Consider the following 22,672-nt stretch of genomic DNA (forward strand, 5'->3'; position numbering starts at 1 on the left):
TTCAAATCTGATGATAATTTAATTGCACTGAAAATATACTGGATGGTTTGAGTTTGTATTTCTTTCCAAAGTTCTTGAATAAGAGAGATATGATTTATACAGAAATTACGTTCAAAACACAAAGCTTTGGACTCCCCATAATCGTTTTCCCTTCCCTGTATAAATAAATCTTCCAGTCATGCTTCATGAAAAAAATGCAGACTGCTCCTGGTGAGAGACAGTGTCAAGATGATCCATGATCCTTTCTAGCTGTATGGCAGGGAACTGCACTTGATTTTCAAACCATTTTGCTACTGTGAGAAGTTTTGCCTCATGGAAAGCAGGACCAATAAATTGCAGCCCAATTGGTAAGCCTTCCTCAGACAGGGCAGAAGGAACACTTACAGCTGGCAGCCCTGAAAGACATAACAAACCATTCTTGCATCATTTCAAAGGAATACACACCATTTCATGTCAGCACCAGAACAAAAATATATACACATGGCACATATACATTTATGTAACTTCTTTACACTTGTAGTCAACTAGACACATTTCTTTACTTCAATGGTTCTTAACCTATGGTTCACAAAACCTCAGGGAACTGCAGTGTCTTCATAGTGGGTCCGTAAAGGATTGAAGACTGCTCAGCCCACCTCCTCCTTGCAGTGGAGCAGCCACTTAATAGGAGCCAAGGCAAAGGCTGCCTGGTTGGGTCTGTTCGTTCAATTCGCAAACTGGCAGGAAGAAGCAGGTGGAAAGTCTTTCCTCCCCCTCTGGTATCTCTGAGGGAAGGTTTAAAGGATGGTGTTATTGCTAATGGTTCAGTGTTTAGGTTTGATGATGATGACGTTTTTAAAATTTTGACTTAAGTCTTGGGGATGAAGCCATGTATTTTATGGACTGTGGAGCAGTTCTGACTTATACATGTCTAGGAGTAAAAATAATGAGCTGAAAATACATGGTCTTTGTCTAAGAGTAAGAATAATAAACCGAGTAAGAGCAAGATTCTTAGTTCAACTCATCATGATCGAGATGGTGACAAATAGCCATCTACTACTTACATGGCAGGGAGTGGCAATAGGGAGACCATGTTGCAAAGCCCATTGGAGCAAGAACATTCATTATAAACCTATGATTCCTGCCTGATAATCAATTTATTAGTATTTGATTCAAACACTTTGCAACATTGTCTGCCTCTTGTCACCATCGCAATCATAAGGAAGGCAGAATTTCTACCTCTCCAGTTCTTCCAGCTATTGTCTTGGTAACAGGCAAGGGATATTCCTCCAGCATAGGATAGCATGCTTGGATGTCTGTTTCCTCAAACAATGTCTGGGCCATTTCCTGGCTTCCAGTTTTAATACCAAAATGGCCAGAGTTTGTCATTTGAAGCTATAGTTAATGCATCATGATTTCAGAAAAGCCAAATGATTAGATTCAAAATGCTGTTAAGCTAGCTAGCAGAACCAAATTCTGTGAAAGGATGTAATAAAGTGGCCTAAATAGCCCCAATATGAAGCCCAATTACATGTTCTGAATAATTAGCAGGAGAACCAGCATGGTATAGTGGTTTGAGTGTTGAACCAGGATTCTGAAGAGTAGGGTTCAAATTCCTGCTTGGCCATGGAAATCCACTGGGTGGCCTTGGGCAAATCATACTCTCTCAGAGTCAGAGGAAGGCAAAGGCAAACCCATTTTGAACAAATCTTGCCCCCCCCCCCCCCCAAATAGCTTTGCCCTTAGATTGCCATAAGTCAGAAATGACTTGAAGGCACACAGCAACAATACTTGGCAGATATAGTATGTCTGGGGTGAACAATGATTAGATTTGATCAATGTTCTAAATAAGATGTTATCAGTTAAAAAGGGCCACCAGATTCTGATATTTACATCCCTCCTGTGCTGAAGAAAGACCAAGAAATGGCTGGAAAGGACCGGTTCAAGAAAAAAGGCATTAGCAGTGTCATTAGCAACAGACAAATTTACATACCAGCCATATTGGCAGCCTGTGTGAAAATGTCATCCTGTGTGCTGCGGGTTCTGTTGTCCTCTTTGATGAATTCTGTGTATGGCACAGCATGGCTGAGAGTAGTTGGAGTAAGCAAAATATCAACACCAGAACTGAAGAGTTTTGCAAAATCAGTGGCAATGAGTCTTCTTACTTTCTGGGCTTTGAGGAAATACTTCTCATAGTTTCTAGGAGGAGAGGTAGAAGGATAGATCTGTGAGAACTGGAAATAGTAAAATGAGTCATTCTTCTCATCTTGAAGCCAACTAGGGCATGGGGAGGTGGCATAAATGGAAATTTTCCTGAGTCTGCTAATAAATCCAACTCTGTCTATCAATGCATAATGACACTGGCATCAACTTCACAGTATTTCCTTAGTATGATCCTCTCAGAAGCAAAGTTTCTTGCTAAATTACTAAATATGAAACATTCAGGAGGCCAATTGATCCAAGATGACTCTTTTTCCTGGGTTAGCTCAGCCATCTGAACTAGTAAGGATTAAACTCAACATCAGTTGCAGTTGTACAGCAACACTGAACCATATTTTACTAAACATGGGCAGAGATGCTTAAAATCTAGCTCTAGGTGTTCATTTTGGCTGTGCTACCACATGCACTCTTTCTTGACTGGTAGCAGGATAGGAGTTTTTTTCCCCCCTCCCATCTTTTGGATCACCAGAAGGACAGAATAAAAGCCATCTACTATCAGCTATCTTTCTGTGCTTCTTATCCTGGTAGAGGACCTTTCCGAATGACCACTGCTCATTCTCAAGAGAATGTATCAAATTTAATTTCAGCTTTCACAGACATTTATTACAATTGCTGAACTGGAATAAGGGCTATGCATGCTTACTCAGATATTGAGATCTACTGAGTTCAATAGAATTTACTTCTAGTTAAGCATGCATAGAAATGCAGCATTATTCACTGAGATTCATAAATGATTCCATCCTAAAGATCTGTGTCAGTGCCCAATAAAAACAACAAAGTAGAATTGACTTTAGAAGTATTCTGCCATTGTGCTACATGAATGCATGGCACACATTACAAGAAAGCTGAAAAAAGAGGAAATGCTATTAAAATATTTTCTAAAAAGCATTTCAGTTTGATAAGAGGCTATCTAGCAAAGCTGTGGTCTCTTTTCTTATAGGTACTCAAGGCAAGGTTTAGTGTGGCACAGAGTATGGAAGTTGTAGGCACTTTTTGGGGTGTGTGCAGGTACAGAGATGGTAATGGCTTTTTCTCTGTGTAATGAGTCATTTTACTCATTACTTTCCCTTTTTATTTTTGAGGACATTTGCAAAGCATTCTCTACCCCTCTCAATTTTAGGTCTTTTTCTTACCTTTTAGCTAGATTCCTCCCCCACCAATTAAAAATTAAAAATTAGCAGGTGAATTATTAATTATTATTAAAAATTGAAGGGAAAACACCACTCCAATCAACATCCTGCCCAAACAAAAATGTAATAACAAAAGCAACAAGGTATGCTTTGTGGAGAACAGGGTGGAGCTTATAATGTGACAAATACTCAAAAAAAAGGTAAGAAAATAAAAAAAAGTTGTTTGTAAACTGCCATGGGTCCCTTCTGAGAGAAAGGCAGCATAGAAAATAAATAAACAACTTTCTTTCCATATGCTGTGTGGAATAATACCCTGATACAGGTTGTATTCTGGAGGTGACAGGCATTAGGTACTATTTTGTTCCTCTTTCTGTCCATGCCTTTCCTGTTATTTCCAGTTTCTCTCTGAGCTCCAATTTAAACCTAGCCTTCACAGGCCCAAATGAAGCACCTCACCCACTAAACTATTATGTCTATTGGATAGAAAACAAATATAATTAGATATATACAGAAATACATCATTTAGAAAAAAGCAAAATGATATCTCAGATAAGAGGGAACACAAGTGAGAGAGGGGGGAATGTCAAATATTAAATTATGCATATTTTAGGGGAAATATTTTGCTCTATATTACTGCTGTAGCAGTATCAGCAATAATAATAATGCCTTAACTAGGCGGAAAAATCTGTCCAACATGAGTAATGTCATCCTTAATTGAACAACAAATAACATGCTGGCTAAGTTTAAGCTGCAAAATATGCTGAACTTACTGTTTTAGCAAGAAGTAGTTTCCTGATAGAATTCTTCCTCTTACAACATCATTAAAACCTTCTCGGCGTGTCGCTGCATACAAGGCTTCAGTTGATTTGTCAACACTGCTTCGATGTCCTAAAATTAGAAGTCACTGGATTTTTGGAAACATATCCTAAAACTCTTCAAAACTGCCTCATGAAAAAATAACAGAAATAACTGCAGCATAAATCATGAAAGTATACTAGAGCTTGCATGTTGCCATTGCATATGGCTCAACATCAAACAATCTGTTTTATTCATGGATAAAGAATCAAGACTTTCTCATAGATCCCAACAACAGGTTTTTAAGGCAGATATTCAGATTTGGACTAAACTGGATGTTCTTGGCTGAATATTTCTGGTCTAAAAAGGAACATGTGAGGGGGCTCAAATCTTCCCATAGAGCAGCCTGTGAAAGGCTAGGGGGGTCCCAGTAGCCTCCTAGGAGACCTTCAAGGGCAACACCTGCTTCTGTCTATCCCTCCCCCAAAACAGCAAAAAATTCTTTATCCCCAAACCAGTATTTTTGACCTCTGGGGGCCCCTGGAGGGCCACATGTAGCCCACAGCTGCACTTTCCACACACCCTCCTTATAATGTCCCAGAAGTTGCCTTTCTCATGTATGTTTGTTTGTTCATTGTTTTCAGCTGATGTGATTCAGCCAGGACAGGTGACAACTTTTATGATCTGAACTTTTAATAGACTTTGTGACTTCTGAAGGTAATTTTAAACCTTTTCACTGTTGTAGAAACTTCTGTTTCCTCTGTCATTAGTACTGGTGGTACTGCTGTGTTATGATGAGATAATTTATTTTACAGGCCGAGATATTACTGAGCTTTGTGCACTTGCATAAGATGATTTCTTCTTCCCTTTGCATGAGTGGGGGAATAAGCCAGGAACCCACAATCAATTATAGCTGCATTAGGACTAAATCAAAAACTGCAGCCAGTGGCTCTAAACAAGCCAGTCTTCAAAAATCAACATTAAACCATGACTTCAGATCTTGGCCTGTTTAGAAGCCAAGAACCAGAGTTTCTTGGCTTCAAAGTAATCAGCCAGTAAAGCTAAATGAAGTTCCTTCCGTATTTCTCTGCTCTTATGAAGGAAAGAGCAAAGAATCATCTTAACTAAACCTGAATATGGCCAACGTGTCAAATTTACTCAACATCCAATACATCTTTTGACAAGACAGTTCTTTTCATTAGAAATGTTCCTATTAATTCTATAAAGTACAGCTATTCAAATTAGTATAATATAAACGCCTGTATAATAGGATCCTCTCAACGTTGTATTTTATCTCAAAATTTGCTCACAAATGTCCTAAAACTTGTTGTGCCATTAAAATGTCGTTTAGGATAAGGCATGCCAAATGTTACATATCATATCAAAAACATCACCCAGTGCAGGCATTACAGCATCAGTTACAGACCCAAATTTTTTATATTCTGACAAATGTTTCAAATTCAGAGTAAGAGTTCCTTAGCTTTGTCTTTCCTGCTCCAGCTACGTCTACAGTAAAATGCTGGAAACAGGAAGTCAGGAATGTAGGAGTCAATGTGTGGAAGTACACTACTTGACTTAATTTGGCACTTTAAAAAAGTATACTGAAAAGTACAGGGTGAGAGCAAAATGAAGCAGAACCCATTGTGTTTGATCAGAGGTATTTCAATGACATTGTCTTCCTTCACCAGTTGACCTTGAGCATAGACCAGCAATTGAGCTGAACAATGCATGCATTTTGTGCTACAGTAAGAGCACACTCTTCAGAGGACACAGCTGAGACAACATTTCTCTCATAACAAAAACACATTCCCAGGAATAACAATAAAAGAAGAAACTTCATACATCAACAGACCTCACTGAAGTCAGTACAAGCCTTTCCAGAGCTTTAAAATGGCTTTGTCAAAGACCTAATCTTTCTGTAATTAAAATGCACATCAGAGTTGGCTCAGAGTTAGCATTGTGCCTTTCTTCTGACATCATTCCTGGAATCTGCACTGATTCAATTGGACCCATGCTATCTGTTGTGACTCACAGACAGGTGTACCTAAGAAGACTAAGAGTCTTCACCCCCAGGAAAATCTGTCTGTTTTGAACACACTTGGTTTTGGTTTCAAATGCTAGGGCAGTCTGCTCTGGAGTGAACCAAAGCTTTCCTGGTGCTACAGGTTAACAGGGTTTAACCAGCTTTGTTTTGGAACATCATTCTTTGAACTCTTCCCCAGTTATCAATACATAAACCATGTTTATGGCTGACTGGGGTATTCAGTCTAAAAATGGTAGCTCCTGGGCATAGCTCTTCCTTAACTTTGTTGGGTGGAGTCACTGTTCTATTTGGCAATTTCAGAAATCAACCATTCCTGTATAATATGCTACTGTCACTATGCCAAGCAACCAACATTCCTACAATCAGCTCTGTTTCTCACTGGATCTCCACTAGGCAAGACAAGACTTGCATTGTGCCTTAATGGGCATTATTCCAGAGGTGGGACACTATTCATTCATTTCTGCAGCCCTTTTCCGCTGGTATTTCGGACATCATGACAGTAAGGTGACAGTAAGGATTAGGAAACCCATCAGAGCTAATCTGGCAGAACCTTTAATATTTCTGGATCATAGACAGCCATGAATTAACCAACTACACCCAGTGAAAATTTCACATGCATGTTTTAATCTATGGCAGAATGGACAAAATTGGGGATGTGGAAGTCAAAATAAAAGTTCTGTATTGGATTTTTATAGGAAAATGCACTTCTCCTTTAAGTAGGACTCCTTAAATGACACAAGCAGGCTTTCATTTGTATCCTTTAACAGTTTTCAATTTATCTTCAGTTTAGACACAACAAATTATCTAGAATGACAATGTATGTGCATCCACATGCACACACACACCTATCACTTCTGAAGCTTCCACTGGCTGGCTCTCAGTTCTTTTTATCATATTTGCTTATGATTCTTCAGAAGAACATATATCTGTGCCTGCACAAAATCAGACAGAAACATGGAGACAAGAACCATGGAGGCCAGCAACTACTAAAAACATAAATGAGAACTACAAGAGCAACGGTGCTGAGAAAAGGGAGACTCAAACCAAAAGCTAGAACCAATTCTAGAAGCTTAGCAGATCTTACATAGTTCATGGACTGGCAAAGATGAGGAGTGGTTTGTAACACCTCAGCTGTCCTTCTTAATAAGATTCTTATTACATTAGCTCTCTGGGAAATGAATCTATATCCTCTGTGCAAGAAATCCTTTACAGAAAAAGTCTTACCATACTCAAGGCCATCAAATCGAGCCATGTTTGATGCTACTTCTGTTGCGCACAGCACATGGTAACAGACAATGGAGTAACCAGTATGGGGCAGACTCACATCTACTACGTTGGCACCAGCTTTCTCAAAAAGGTCAGCTGCCTTGGACCATACTGCCAGTGTTTCACGAGACAGTCCTGGTATATTGTATTCCTTTGGAGGGCAAAAGAAAAAAAAAGCATAGTTCTATGCACAAACATAGATATGGATATATATGCATTTTACAAGTTTCATCTTGGCTGTAACTGTAAAAAAAAAAAAATCAAGCAGATTATAGAGATTTAAAGCAAACTCCTGAATGCATATGATCTCTCTCTCTCTCTCTCTCACGCACACACGCACACAGAGCAGGTTGTTTTTGGTATAGTTTGTTTTTGACCTCAATTACAAACTCAGTGCCAAACCTCACAGGCCAGCTGGTTAGACATGGTTGGGACAAGATGAACTGCAATAGCTCCAGCACAGGGATTCAGAATTATGAGGTAGAATAATAATAATAATAATAATAATAATAATAATAATAATAATTGTATCCCACCTCTCCCTGTATTGGATTGAGGTGAGTAACAACAAACAAGAGAACAATAAAAATGCTACACAACAACCCTCAAGTAAAAACATAGCAAAACATCCTAAAACTCCCTCCCACCCTAAAATAGAGTTAAAACAGCAATTCCCAATAAAATGCTCCCAATAAAGTCGATAAAATCCCAAATCCACTGGGAACAGTTATGCCAATAGACAGCCAGTGTGGTATAGTGGTTTGAGTGTTTGGCTAGGATTCTGGGAGACCAGGCTTCAAATTCTCACTGGGCCATGGAAAGCTACTGGGTGACTGTGGGCAAGGCATACACTCTCAGACTCAGAGAAGAGGCAATGGCAACCCCACTCTGAACAAATGTTGCTGAGAAAACCATGTGATGGTGTTGGCGTTAATTGGAAATGATTTGAAATCACACAACATAGACTACTGACTAGGAACTCACTGGCAAAAGAAGTGCCAAGATCTTCTTCTTGGGTTTTCCATAAGCCCTTACGCAGACTGAGGAGTTTTCAGTTACTACAAAGAGCAACATTAACCAGTACACCTTTATGTCCCATGGTATATTTTCACCCTTATGGTGGTCAATTATCACACATACAGCCCAATTCTACATCATTGGGTGAATCAATCTATAACACGATATTTCTGATCCCCAAAATAACTACTGCATTAATGCTCCTTCAAACCAGAACAAAAATTCTGTTAAAGCATTGTTACCATTTTATCTGTAAACATCATAACTAAATATTGCACATAGCAGATAAGCTTTATCATCTTCCGTTTTATCTTGGAATTGTTCAACAAAATGATCACCTAACTTTTAGCCCAGATATATGGCCCAGAACATGAATATAGTTTCCTAAAATGAAGGAAGAGGCCCCTCCCTCCTCAACTGTCATCTCGGCCTCAGAGGGAGCCATCAGGCAGACCAGCAACATCTTGGACTGCCTGAAGGAAGAGGCCCCTCCCTCCTCAACTGTCATCTCGGCCTCAGAGGGAGCCATCAGGCAGACCCAGCAACATCTTGGACTGCCTGAAGGAAGAGGCCCCTCCCTCCTCAACTGTCATCTCGGCCTCAGAGGGAGCGATCAGGCAGACCCAGCAACATCAGGGACTGCCTGAAGGAAGAGGCCCCTCCCTCCTCAACTGCCATCTCGGCCTCAGAGGGAGCCATCAGGCAGACCCAGCAACATCTTGGACTGCCTGAAGGAAGAGGCCCCTCCCTCCTCAACTGTCATCTCGGCCTCAGAGGGAGCGATCAGGCAGACCCAGCAACATCTTGGACTGCCTGAAGGAAGAGGCCCCTCCCTCCTCAACTGCCATCTCGGCCTCAGAGGGAGCCATCAGGCAGACCAGCAACATCTTGGACTGCCTGAAGGAAGAGGCCCCTCCCTCCTCAACTGTCATCTCGGCCTCAGAGGGAGCGATCAGGCAGACCCAGCAACATCTTGGACTGCCTGAAGGAAGAGGCCCCTCCCTCCTCAACTGTCATCTCGGCCTCAGAGGGAGCGATCAGGCAGACCCAGCAACATCAGGGACTGCCTGAAGGAAGAGGCCCCTCCCTCCTCAACTGTCATCTCGGCCTCAGAGGGAGCCATCAGGCAGACCCAGCAACATCTTGGACTGCCTGAAGGAAGAGGCCCCTCCCTCCTCAACTGTCATCTCGGCCTCAGAGGGAGCGATCAGGCAGACCCAGCAACATCAGGGACTGCCTGAAGGAAGAGGCCCCTCCCTCCTCAACTGTCATCTCGGCCTCAGAGGGAGCGATCAGGCAGACCCAGCAACATCAGGGACTGCCTGAAGGAAGAGGTCCCTCCCTCCTCAACTGTCATCTCGGCCTCAGAGGGAGCGATCAGGCAGACCCAGCAACATCTTGGACTGCCTGAAGGATGAGACTTCTCCCTCCTTTAACTGTATTTTTATTGTATTAACGATTTTACTGTACACCGCTATGATCATCGCGGAATAGCGGTCTATAAATAAAACATATTATTATTATTATTATTAAAACACTAAGGGAATATAGGGCCCTAAGACATACACGCTTCTCAGGCGTTTCATATATTCTTGTCCTGTCCCACTGGAACAGTGAAATCATAGAATCATAGAGCTGGAAGAAACCTCAAGGGCCATCCAGTCCAACCCCCTGCCATGAAGGAAATCTAAATCACTGCATCCCCAACAGATGGCCATCCAGCCTCTGTTTAAAGACTCTAAGGAAGGAGACTCCACTACACTCCGAGGGAGTGTGTTCCACTGTCGAACAACCCTTACTGTCAGGAAGTTCCACCTAATGTTGAGGTGGAATCTCTTTTCCTGTAGCTTGCATCCATTGCTCCGGGTCCTAGTCTCTGAAGCAGCAGAAAACAAGCTTGCTCCCTCCTCAATATGACATCCTTTCTAGTATTTAAACAGGGCAATCATGTCACCCCTAAACCTTCTCTTCTCCGGGCTAAAAATCCCCAGCTCCCTAAGTCGTTCCTCATAGGACATCGTTTCCAGACCCTTCACCATTTTGGTCGCCCTCCTTTGGACACGCTCCAGTTTCTCAACATCCTTTTAAAATTTTGGTGCCCTGAACTGGACATAATATTCCAGGTGGGGCCTGACCAAACCAGAATAGAGTGGCCCTATTACTTCCCTTGATCTAGATACTATACTTCTATTGATGCAGCCTAAAATTGCATTGACCTTGTTAGCTGCTGCATCACACTGTTGACTCATATTCAACTTGTGGTCTACTTGGACTCCTAGATCCCTTTCACATGTAGTCTCCTTCAGCCAGGTGTCACCCATCCTATATCTGTTCATTTCATTTTTCCGCTCTAAGTGCAGTACCATTTCTCCGTGTTGAAATTCATTTTGTTAGCTTTGGTCCAGCTTTCTAATCTATTAAGATCATTTTGACTTTTGATCCTGTCCTCAGGGGTATTAGCTACTCCTCCTAATTTGGTGTCATCTGCAAATTTGATATGTATACTCCTAATTCTGTCATCTAATTCATTGATAAAGATGTTGAATAGCACTGGGCCCAGGACAGAGCCTTGTGGGACCCCACTAGTCACTTCTCTCCAGAATGAAAAGGAGCCATTGTTGAGCACCTTTTGGGTTCGGCCAGTCAACCAATTGCAAATCCATGTAACAGTTACATTATCTAGCCCACATTTCACTAGCTTGTTTGTAAGAATGTCATAGGGAACCCTGTCAAAAACCTTACTGAAATCAAGATATACTATATCCACAGCATTCCCTTCATCTAACAAGCTGGTAATTTTATATATATAAAAAAGAGATTAGATTTATAATCTCCACAAAGTGTAGGTCTGGGTTATTATACACTGAGGAACACTCAAGTAGATTCACAAGGCACGTGTGCAAATATGTTCACTAGATTAGGGCTTGCAAGTGACTGTGTTAGCTCAAAATGCAGCATTATATAACAAATGATTCAATCAAAGACTTAAAGGTTTCCTTCAAAATATTTGGGTGATGCACATTCAGTCGAGTGTCTTTTTCTACTTTCTTTTCCTCTTCACCATCTAGTACTAAAAGTCCTACAACAGACGTGATCTTCCAGATGATCTGTACTACACATTCCTTACTTGAAGGAGTATTTTTCTTTATAGGTTGAGTCTCCCTTATCCAAAATGCTTAGGTTCAGAGGTGTTTTTGGATTTTTTTAATATCTGTATTTGCATATGTGTACATAATAAAGTATCTTGAGGATGGGACCCAAGTCTAAACTCAAAACTCATTTATTTTTCATATACTGTACACCTTATACACATAGTTTGAAGGCAATTTTATACAATATTTTAAATAATTTTCTGCATGAAATGAAGTTTGTGTACATTGAACCATCAGAAAGCAAAGGTGTCACTATCTTAGCCACCCATGAAAAAAGTTTTGGTTTCTGGAATATTTTGGAATTCTGGATAAGGGAGGCTTATCTGGAATTCTGGATAAGGCAGATCTCAGTCATATGCTTGCTAGTGACCGATATCTGCCAGAGGGGTCCTCCTCAGCTGTGGTGCCCCACTTGTGGAATGCCTTCCCCTTAGAGGCCCAACTGGCCCCAGTGTTGGTTTCTTTTCTGCACCAGGTCAAGACATAGCTTTTTATTAAAGACTTTGGAGTCTAATTTAATTTTAAGCATGTCCATGTTTTCAAAACTCCCTTAGCTTTTCCAAGTTGTTTTGTTTGAGCTGTTTAATTTATTTACCAATTTTAATTTGTAATTGTTTTTTGCTATATATTGTTTTATTTCCTTGAAACCCTAAGATTTCATGATAAAAGGACGGGATAAAAATATTTTATTAAATAAAATGGAGTGCAGCTTTATTTATTTCTCCCCCGACCCAGTGCTGACCAATTACATGTGCTTACCTTTGGTATACCGATGCAAAGATTCTTCAATTCTGTTAAACTGGGTAGCTGAAATGGCTGAAAAGAGTCCTGCACGGTAGTTGAGTCTTTTGGATCATGCCCCCCGAGTACACCTAATATATATATATTAAAAATAAACTTTACAAGGTACAGAGAAGAGAGAGGGAAACTACATAAAGGAATTAAATCACAGTTGAGACAAGTGCCTCTGAAAGAAATGCCTGATGAAATGGAGACATCTTATACCCAATATGGTGGCTGCGTCATCAACACATCTTGTTAAAATGCCTGGTACATCCATAGAGTTAACAAGCGGAATAAGACCATGACGAGAAACCAGGCCATATGTTGGCTTCAGGCCAACAACTCCACAGAGAGAGGCTGGATTTCTGGTAGATCCACCTGTATCAGAACCCAGTGCCCTATGGTTGAAGAAGAAACAGTGGCAGTTAGGAGCAAACCCCTTATTCGCTCTGCTTTTATAACATTCAATTATACCAAAGATGCCTATTCGATCTGTACTACATGCTTGCTAGGAAGAATTGAACAGGTGTAGCTTTCACATGTCTTTTTTGTTTCTGGAGCTGCAATAGACTTCTTTCTGCCACACAGCTTAAGTATGGAACTTCTCTTCAGATCAAGAGTTGGTCATTACAGATAACAGTTTGATGGCATACAACATCCTTCTGAGATCAAAACTAAGGGAACATGGTCCTCAGCTATGCCTGGACAGGAAACCACAAGTCAGGAATGATATATAGATGTTCTGAGCTCCTTAAAAATTAAGTGAGTTCTGGAAATTATCCTTCCTATTTTAAAAGCATATTGCTGTGCACATTTTATTTAGTGATTATTCAAATAACAATTCCAATTCAGTCTTTCTCTTGAACAAACACACAAGGTCAGAAACAGTCAGAATTATCTAATTAGATCTCTGCTATGAAAACCAGGGACTAGGACTTCAAAGCTAGATTGGTGTCCACCATTTTTCTAAATTTGATTTCATTACTACTTTTCTTAAAAAAGAGATAAATAATCAGTGTCACCATAGCTAAGAAATTTAGGAAATAATCCTGGAGTGTGTTAGCCTGAAAATCCATGTAACCTGAACAGTTAGCTACTATGGATGCCCATTCAAAGCCTGGGTTAAAAAGGGATTTCACTGTAAGGGACGGCATTTTGTAAAATCTCATAGAATCCAATCCTTTTGTTCTGGCTGGGATTGAGTTGGATATATTGTTAATCCCATTTCATTTCTTCTGAAAGGGGAGACTAAGAGGTTATCAGTAAAATGTCTTATCCTCATTGCCACACATACTTTCCCAGTAGCACAAAATGGTAAAAGAACAGAAAATGTTTAAAATGTCATCACTTTTAAGACTGTTCTTTTGGCTTATACACACACACAGAGCCTTAAAAGCGATGGCATTTTAAACATTTTCTATTCTTTGACCATTTTGTGCTACTGGGAAAGAATTTGTTGTGGTAATGAGGACTAAGTAAGGTACGCTAATGATAATCTCTTAGCCTATATATATTGCCAGGGTGCTTTAGCCCATTCTCATTCTTCCTTTTTTTAAATGTTATCCTATGTGTTTAGTTTTTGTTATGTGTTTCCAAATCATTTTTGACTTACAGTAACCCCAAGGTGAACTTACTGCAGGGTTTTCTGGCCAAGTTTTTTTAGAGGGGGTTTGCCATTGCCTTCCTCTGAGGCTGAGAAAGCACAACATGCCTAAGGTCACCCAGTGGGCTTTTATGCTCGAGCAGGGATTTGGACCCTGGTCTCCAGAGCCATAGTCCCAACACTCAAACCACTACACTGTGCTGCTGTTTAGAGCAGATTGTAAATACTCATGGGCACTCCTGCTTCTAAGTGTTGAGTACTACAGTACTTAGCTGTGTATCACACTACACAGTTATAGTGATATATTCTACTTTAACTGTTATGGCAACATCCCATTGAATCCTGGGATTTGCAGTTCAGGGAGGGACATTTAGAAATTTCAGCCAGAAACCTCCTTTAATGCATTACAGAACTACAAAAACCCAGGATTCTACAGGATGTTGCCATGGAAGTAAAGTAGAATATAGTGATATAACTGTGTAGTATGATAAGGATATCAATGTGTGGTTGGTATTAATAAAATGCTATTGGTGGCATTACGCTTGTAATTAAACTGTTCTTAAAAGCCTCTTACGCAAAGCATGTGAAAGATGATACTGCAGCAGCACTGCCTCCAGAGCTTCCTCCAGTTATGAACCAGCTGTTGTCTTCATTTTGAGCCTTGGGGTTTTGCATGCATTTCCCCCTGGACTGTCCAGAATAACTCCAGGGGTTTCTGACAGGTCCAAAGGCTCCATCTGTACTCCCTGAACTAAGACGAGAAAAAGTCAGGGAGGAAGAAGACAGCACCTTATTAGGTTAGCAATAGACCAGATCATCCTTACATGGCTTTTAATACATTTGAAAAGCCTTACTCCAAAAGGAATTCATTAGTCATCACTCTCCACAATTCATAGGATGTTACAGCCCTATTCTGTTGGACATATGGCTGTGCACTTGCTGGCTGTATTTTACCCATGATTTCTGAGCTTAGAAACTTATAGCCCTCCAGATGTTGTTGACCTGAAAGTGGTATCATCCCTAGCCAGCACAGTCAATGGTGGGCATCTCTTCATGGAAGTACAGAAATTGGTACTGAATTTTTAAAAAATCTGTTCCAGCTAGCAATCTAAAAAGGAAATCTCTACTGTCAATGGTTGCAAAGACTGACTTATATGGTAAGAACAATTCCTGCTAAAATCTCAGATTCAAGATGGGACCTAGGGGGTCTGAGCTTTGACGCCTAACTAAACTCCCAGCTCATCTTCATGCCTTTGTAGTTTAAAAGAGGTGAAACACACTGCAGGTGTCACAAGATCAGATCTTAATAATTTTTAAGTCAACTTACCCCATAGCAAATTCATCTAGGTTTGTTTTTCCAAGAAGTACAGCTCCTTGATCCAGCAATTTCTGAACAACTGTTGCATTGAAAGGAGGGACATATCCTGAAAAATGCAAAGACTGAATTGGCTAAGACACTGGGCATGTCTGAACATATCAATAAGCATGAATTGTTGGTTTGTTAGGGCAGTGACTAAACTAACTAGGATCAACCAGGGAAGGAAAAACTTTCCATTATGCTCATCCGGGCTTCTCTTTTTCAGCTCCATAACTAGACAGAATTTGAAGGTAGAGTTTGGAATGGTTTTCCATCCTTGGTTTGTTCAAGTAGTGAAAAGACAGGTTTGGATTTAATAGAACATTTTTTCCTGGTTGGTTTAGCCCAGTGGTGGCAAACCTATGGCACGCGTGCCAGAGGTGGCACTTGGAACCCTCTCTGTGGGCACATGCACCATTGGCCCAACACAGAGTTCACTAGAGTTTGTCACTAGAATGCCAGAGGGACGTGGCACTTTGCGATAAATAAGTGGGGTTTGGATTGTAGTTTGGGTACTCAGTCTCTAAAAGGTTCACCATCACTGGTTTAGCCTTTCATGCTTCTGGGGGAACCCAGGTGTAGTGGGGCAACATGCAGTGTTTATTAATAAGACAGAATTCTCAGAAATGTTGACTTAATATTATATCTGATTGTGCCTTGCATCATTCTATAACCTCATGACACTTTTCTGTACAATGTATATTTTATTAAGTTGGTATATTTGGACACAACCCTTCAACTGAACAGCTCCCAAAGCAGTTCATTATAAAAATACATACTAAAAATACACCCCCCCCAAATAAAAACAGTATAATGCTAACAAACATGTTATAACAGAAGCAGCAGTTGAAACAACTCAGGAATTTTAAAAGTCATAATGGAACATAAAGGTGTTTGTCTGGCACCAAAGAGTTAACGGGTGAGCACATCCAAGGAGGACAGTCCATGAGCAGGCCACATCATCAAGAAGGACCCCTTTCTGATCATCATACCTCAGATGGAGGGTGGGGGACACCTCCCTCACTGACTGCAATGCACAGGAATGCTGACATGAGAACAGGTACCTTTCAAGTCCCAAAACATGCAGGACTATAAAGGTAAGCACCAGCATTCTCAAATGTATTCAGAAACAGGTGGAAAAGCAGTTCAGCTCTTTAAGAACAGATGTAATACATGCCCAATGCCTGGTGGTCTCAGTTGAAAGACTAGCAGTATACAGGCATTCTAGTACCATGTTCAGTGTAGTTCCTAAGGTTATTTTAAGGTCACATAAAGTGCCAACACAGAAAATAATTACTAGGCTAGTGAAGAATACAGCTGCCAGAGCTAAACAGAGCTACATCATCACATTCCTGGGTACATTTAAGGCAGCTTCATATAAATCATCCAATTTATCTACTCATCAGTCATGTTATTCTACTAAGAAATGAGTCATTTCAAGTCTGAACAACAGTGGTCTCTTTCCTTCACAGACTATGGATCAGAGCTCCTAGGGTGTTGGCTTATTGTAAATCCATTAATTTACCAACATCCTTTCTAAAAATCCCACATTACTTTACCTTTTAGCATAAAAGATGCACATGTTGTCTCAATTCCAGATGTACTGAAGTTATCCTTCACAGCAACAGGAATACTATCTAAAACTCCTAGAGTCTGACCTGTAATGTAGACAGTATAAGGATATTCAAATCAGCGTCTAAAAGCTTTGTATCTGATCCTTATGCAACACTGAGTTACTGGGGATTTGTTTTAGTCTTATTTTTGACACACAATTTGAGCACACACTGCTACTGAGCAGCAGCTGTTGAAACAGATTAGGAAGAGGTATGAAGGGAACACACCCAATTGCCCTTTATTTATTCTGACTGACTGAAAGCAGCCTTCTGCAACCTGAGTCCCAAACATTTTAGTCTGTAGTGCAACCCTATGGGGTTGATGGGACTTGTATCCAAAGCACCTGGTAGGTCCGAGATTGGGGAAAGCTGTTTTAGAGGAAGCCCTCGAAACAATGTAGGAAACTATCAAACAAATCTGAGTAAAGATTGGGATTAAACATTTACTGACTAGAACTTTTTTCCACAAACAATTTAAACTTGAATGCTTGAATTCACCTTCAGTGACGTGAAACAGGAACATAATGAAGTAGATCATATGAAAATGTTTGTTCTGTTGCAACTAATTTGGAATTCTAAATTTACTTATCTAATCTTATGCAAAGGAAACTTGTAGGAGCTTTGAAACTGTCTGAAAGAAATTGTAGCATACATTTTTGTACATTTGATCTACTTCTTCAGATGCACAGAAGTAGACTTGGGTGCAACTTTATCCTTAAACTGGGGATAAACAGAAGATGCCTTCCAACACTGTACTTCTCTCTCACAGCACACAGAGGTGTTCTGTGGAAAAGAAGGCAAATGGCCACACTAGAGCCTGACCTTATGAAGGAACACAATCTTGAAAGTGCTGTAGCTCCATCCTATGGAATTCTGGGATTTGTAGTTTTACAAGGCTTTTAGCCTTTTCTGTCAGTATTAATGCCTCACAGCATTCTGTGATAGGATCCACAGCAGTTAAAGTGGTGTCAAACTGCACTATTTCTACAGTGTAAATGCACCCCAAGTCTATGAAAGCTTGTGATACAACATCTTTCACACAGTCTCAAAGATGGTACAAGATCCCTCTGCATACTGATATTCCATACTAATATGGCTAGATCTCTGATATCTAACCTTGTACATCTGTATATGTACACTGTTACACCTGTGTAAAAACTACAGTTATACGGCTGTTGTTCAACATTAACTGCCATGGATCCAGACTATAAAATCCTGAGATTTTCTGGCGGGATACATACCGCCATTTAGTACGTATAGGATACGTACTAGGGTTAGGAAGGGGCGGTGCTTCCGCACCCCCCTAACCCTAGTACGTATTCAATACGTACAAGATGGCGGCGCCCCTTCTACATGGGCACCGCCATCTTGACGTATCGGACGCTGAGCGTCCGTACGCGTCGTGGGCGTTGTGACATAGTGAATGCGCCCCTGGCGCCTCGCTACGTCGCAAACGCGACTCAAGAAGAAGCTCCATTTTGGAGCTTCTTTTTCAGTCTGCACGGGAGCCGCGCCGTGTGGAGGCTCCGGCTCCCCCGCAGACTAACCGGCGGCGGCGGTAGACCGCCGCAAAGCAGCGGTTTGTATCCCGCCATAGTTTAGTGATGAACTAGAACACTCTGGATGAGAGGGCTAAATGCTTCTCATTAAACGGCCAATCCCATGATTCCATAGGACAGAACCATGGTGTTAAAGAGAAATTACAATGCTATAATTGTATTGTTCTGTGAATAGATTCATGATCTCAAGACTGCCTGTTCTAGCAAGTGAGTTCTAAAGAAAAGACATTATATCCAACAAATCACTATATGTGTGATCACCACAAAGACAAATGCAGAAAAACAAGGTAAGTACAAACAAATAGAAATGGAACCAAAATGCAGAATTCAAATGTACACATTATGTGTACTTTTACAACATAGGGAAAATAACTTCAGTAGACAATGGTCCAAAACACACTGCAGTAATAATCCAGTTTGAGACCGCTTTAATTGCCCTGGTTCAGTGCTAGAAAATGCTGGGAACTGTAGTTTGTTGTGGCACCAGAGTTCTCTGACAGGGAAGGCTAAATGTCTCACAAAACTAGTTCCCAGAATTCTCTAGCATTGAGCCAGAGCAGTTAGAGTGGTCTCACTCTGGATTATTTCTACAGGATGCTTTGAACCAGACAGCATCAGAAATGAATGGGGGGGGGGGGGGAAGCATTCAGTAGAATAAATTTACCTTGCTTGTACCTCTTTTCTGATGTTTCAGCCTGCCTTAATGCTGTCTCTTCTGAAACAGTGATGTATGCATTAAGGAATCTGGTGGCTCTTATGAGGGAGAGACACTTCTGACAAAGTTCCGTTGGACTTACTTGGCCTTCCTTTAGAGCTGCAGAAATCTAAAATGACAAGGATTTGTATTTTTTAAAAAATTAAATAATAACATTTAAAAATGCTTATGCAGCTTTCAAAATAACTCCCTCTCTTCAGCATAAAAGCATTAAATAAGAGTTGTACCTTTGTACATCAAGAAGCAATTGCAATACTGATGAGACAATACAATTAGAAATTACATGAAACATTATTATTGAAAGGTACCATTGTATAAAATTGCCTCAGTACAGAATAATATTGGATTTACTTTAGCAAACAAGTGGATAAAAGCTGTTAAAAGCTGTTAGCCATAGATCTTTTTCTGAATTTCATCATAAAGCCTACAGTGTGACTTTAAACACATGTATAATTCAATGGTCAGGGCCTAAATACCCCAGAGGCAGCAGATCCCATCTGATCTTGGAATCTAAGTAGAGTCAGCCTTGGTTAGTACTTGGATAGAAGACCACCCAGGAACACCAGGTGCTGTAGGCTATATTTCAGAGGAAGGGACTGGCTAAACCACATCTGAGGATTCCTTGCCTATGAAAACCCTATGAAATTCAAGGGGTCACCATAAGTCCAAAGACATCTTGAAGGCTCACAGACACACATAGTTCACTGCCACAAAATGTGGAAGGGCCAGACTGAGGTATTCCTTAGCCAGCATAGCCAGGCTAAAGGATTCTAGGTACTGTGATCCAAATTTTTTTTTTCAAGCCCAGCATACGACTGAAGCATTTGAGAGTAGAGCAAGAAACTCAATAATGAGTACAAAACTATCACCACATTGATGTGGGTAGTCTTTAAAAATACACTTTGCATGCCATGTGGAATGAATTCCTCTATAATACACATTTAACTTGCACCAATCATAATGACTCAAAATTAGGTTTGGGTTAATACATGAAAAATAACATTGGTTGAATCTCCCTGATCTAAAAATGCTTGCAATCAGAAGTGGTTTGGATTTCAAATAGGTTTTTTGTTTTGTTTTGTTTTTTTTGGATTCTGGAATATTTCCATATAGATAATCTTGGGACCCAAGTCTGAACATGAAATTCATTTATGTTTCTTATACACATAGCCTGAAGGTAATTTTATATGCAAGATTTTAAAATAATTTTGTGCGTCAAAGACAAAACTGAATAATCAGAAAACAAAGGTGTCACTGTCTCAGTCAGCCATGTGGACAGTTTTGGATTTTGGAGTATTTTGCATTTTGACATTCTGGATAAGAGAGACTGAACCAGTAGTTAAACTTGCAAGAGATTTCATAGATGCTGTTTGGTATTCCAGAACAACAGACAAAAGAATCTAAAAAGATCAGACTTCTTTAACCTTGGGCCTTCCAGGTTTATTGGGCTGTAACTTCCATGCTCCCTAACCAGCATGACCATTGGCTATGCCTGTTGGGTTTCTTGGGAATTGTAACCTAATATATCTGTACTGTATTGGGAACCAGATTGGGGAAACACTGAAACAGATTATGTTCAAAATGCTGTTCTTTAAATTTGGCATATTTTGCTACCCCATAGGGCTCACATCCAATCCTACAGTTACAGATACAAAGGTAGATGTACTATTAGTACATTGAGGATTATAGTACAAAATCAAGGAGATAATGTATAATGTAATGTATGTTCCAGTGTGGCATGTAGTTTGGGTGCTGTATTATCACTCTGGAGACCAGGGTTTGATTCCCTGCTCAGTCATTAAAACCCAATGGGTGACCTTGGGCAATTCACAGTCTGTCAGCCTCAGGGGAGGCTGAACAAATCTTGCCAAGAAAATCCCATGATAGGGTTGCCTTAGGGTTGCCATAAATCAGAAAGCACTTTACACAAAACATAGATGAAGTATGCTTTCTTAGTATGAAATATGGTTCTGAAAGCATTCATAGGATTGTATTCTCTTAAGTGCAAACATATCCTCCAACATTTCAAGAATGAAAACTAAAATATATGAGGTCAAGCAACATGAGAGTGTGGTCAGGACAGCACAAGTTTCAGAGCAGTTTCCAGAAGTAGCCTCAGATAGAGCATGTAACAGTGGTTCAAACAGGATATAATCAATACAGTTATAACCATAGTCAGATCTGACTTCTCAAAAAACAGGTATGGCTATTTTGCGCAGGTATAGTTTTAACTGTGCAAATGCACCCCTTACCACAGTCAAAACCTGGGCATCCAGGCTCAGATCTGAGTAAAGGAGTACATCCAAGCTGTGAATTTAAGATTTCAGGGGGAGTGTAACCCTAGCTAGCACAAACTGAAACCTTATTCCTTGATCTGCTGTCTGACTGACCAGGAGCACCTCTGTCTTTCAGTTTCAATTTGTTCACCTTTATCCAGCCCATTACTAACAGCAGTTCCTGTTTTACAGAAACAGTTTGCTTGAAATTGACTAGAAAGGTGGGGTAAAACTGTGTGTCATCAGCATAACTCCAAATTCAAGATGACCTCTGCCAGAAGTTTCATGTTAATTAATGTGGAAGAAGACACAAGCTAGAAGAGGCAGCAGCTATTATAAATGAGGAAACTAGGAGAGGTTGCAGCAGTTTGCTTTTGCCTAAGAGGCCATGCAGACCAGCATAAAGAGCCGGCATCAGGGTGGATGGGGGCATGGCTACTGACCGCCTCAACTCCACCCCGATGCTGCCATCACGTTGCCCGCCTGACCAGACAGCGGGCAGCTACCTGCCATTTCTGTGGCACATCATTTAGACATGCTGCGCCAAAGAAACAGGGAAACGCTGCCATGGTGGGCAGTCACACTCTCTCAGCCTCCAAGAGAGGCAAGTCACACTCTCTCAGTATCCAAGAGAGGCAAAGGTAAACCACCTCTGAACAAATCTTGTCCAGAAAATCCCCCGAGGGCCTTAAGGTTGCCATAAGTCCGAAATGACTTGAAGGCACACCACCACAACAGCATGGCCTCACTTTTCTTTTAAAAAGCTAATAATAATAATAATAATAATAATAATAATAATAATAATAATAATAGGTTTTATTTATATACCGCCCAATCACTGGGAATCCGAGCAGTTTACAATAGAGGGGATAACAGACAGTTCTTTATTATAATAAAGTAACTAATTTAGACTGAATAATGGAATATAAATAAAATAATAAAGCTCTTGACATGTTTTAGGTATGGTTCACTGATATATTGTATTGCAATTTTATCTGATTTCATTGGTTTTCTTAAGGATTGTTCACACTACGTTACAAACCAGTTTGCAAAACAGTTTAAAAGTAGATCATTTACACTTGCACTGTTTTTTTCTGACCCGAATTCAAGGGGGGGCAGGGCAAATATCCCTTAACCTGGTTTTTCCCAGAAATGATCCCCCC

The 22,672-nt window shown here is 40.4% G+C and overlaps 1 protein-coding gene across 1 annotated transcript in view; it reads right to left on the reverse strand.

Annotated features, from left to right (window-relative positions):
- The window catches only part of QRSL1 (glutaminyl-tRNA amidotransferase subunit QRSL1), a 25,274-nt gene continuing 2,602 nt past the window's right edge, over positions 1-22,672 (reverse strand). The window contains exons 2-11 of the mRNA XM_089530654.1: positions 19,183-19,342; positions 16,906-17,004; positions 15,317-15,413; positions 14,564-14,740; positions 12,609-12,784; positions 12,363-12,475; positions 7,393-7,585; positions 4,100-4,217; positions 1,973-2,178; positions 1-395 (exon numbers count right to left, since the gene is read on the reverse strand). Of these exons, the coding sequence (XP_089386780.1) occupies positions 184-395; positions 1,973-2,178; positions 4,100-4,217; positions 7,393-7,585; positions 12,363-12,475; positions 12,609-12,784; positions 14,564-14,740; positions 15,317-15,413; positions 16,906-17,004; positions 19,183-19,342 (1,551 nt within the window). The 3' untranslated portion in view covers positions 1-183. The remainder of the gene's footprint in view (positions 396-1,972; positions 2,179-4,099; positions 4,218-7,392; positions 7,586-12,362; positions 12,476-12,608; positions 12,785-14,563; positions 14,741-15,316; positions 15,414-16,905; positions 17,005-19,182; positions 19,343-22,672) is intronic.

Source organism: Sceloporus occidentalis, unplaced genomic scaffold, assembly GCF_023333645.1.
Source record: "Sceloporus occidentalis isolate IW3139 unplaced genomic scaffold, rSceOcc1.0.p SCAF_6, whole genome shotgun sequence".
NCBI classification, from domain to species: domain Eukaryota; kingdom Metazoa; phylum Chordata; class Lepidosauria; order Squamata; family Phrynosomatidae; genus Sceloporus; species Sceloporus occidentalis.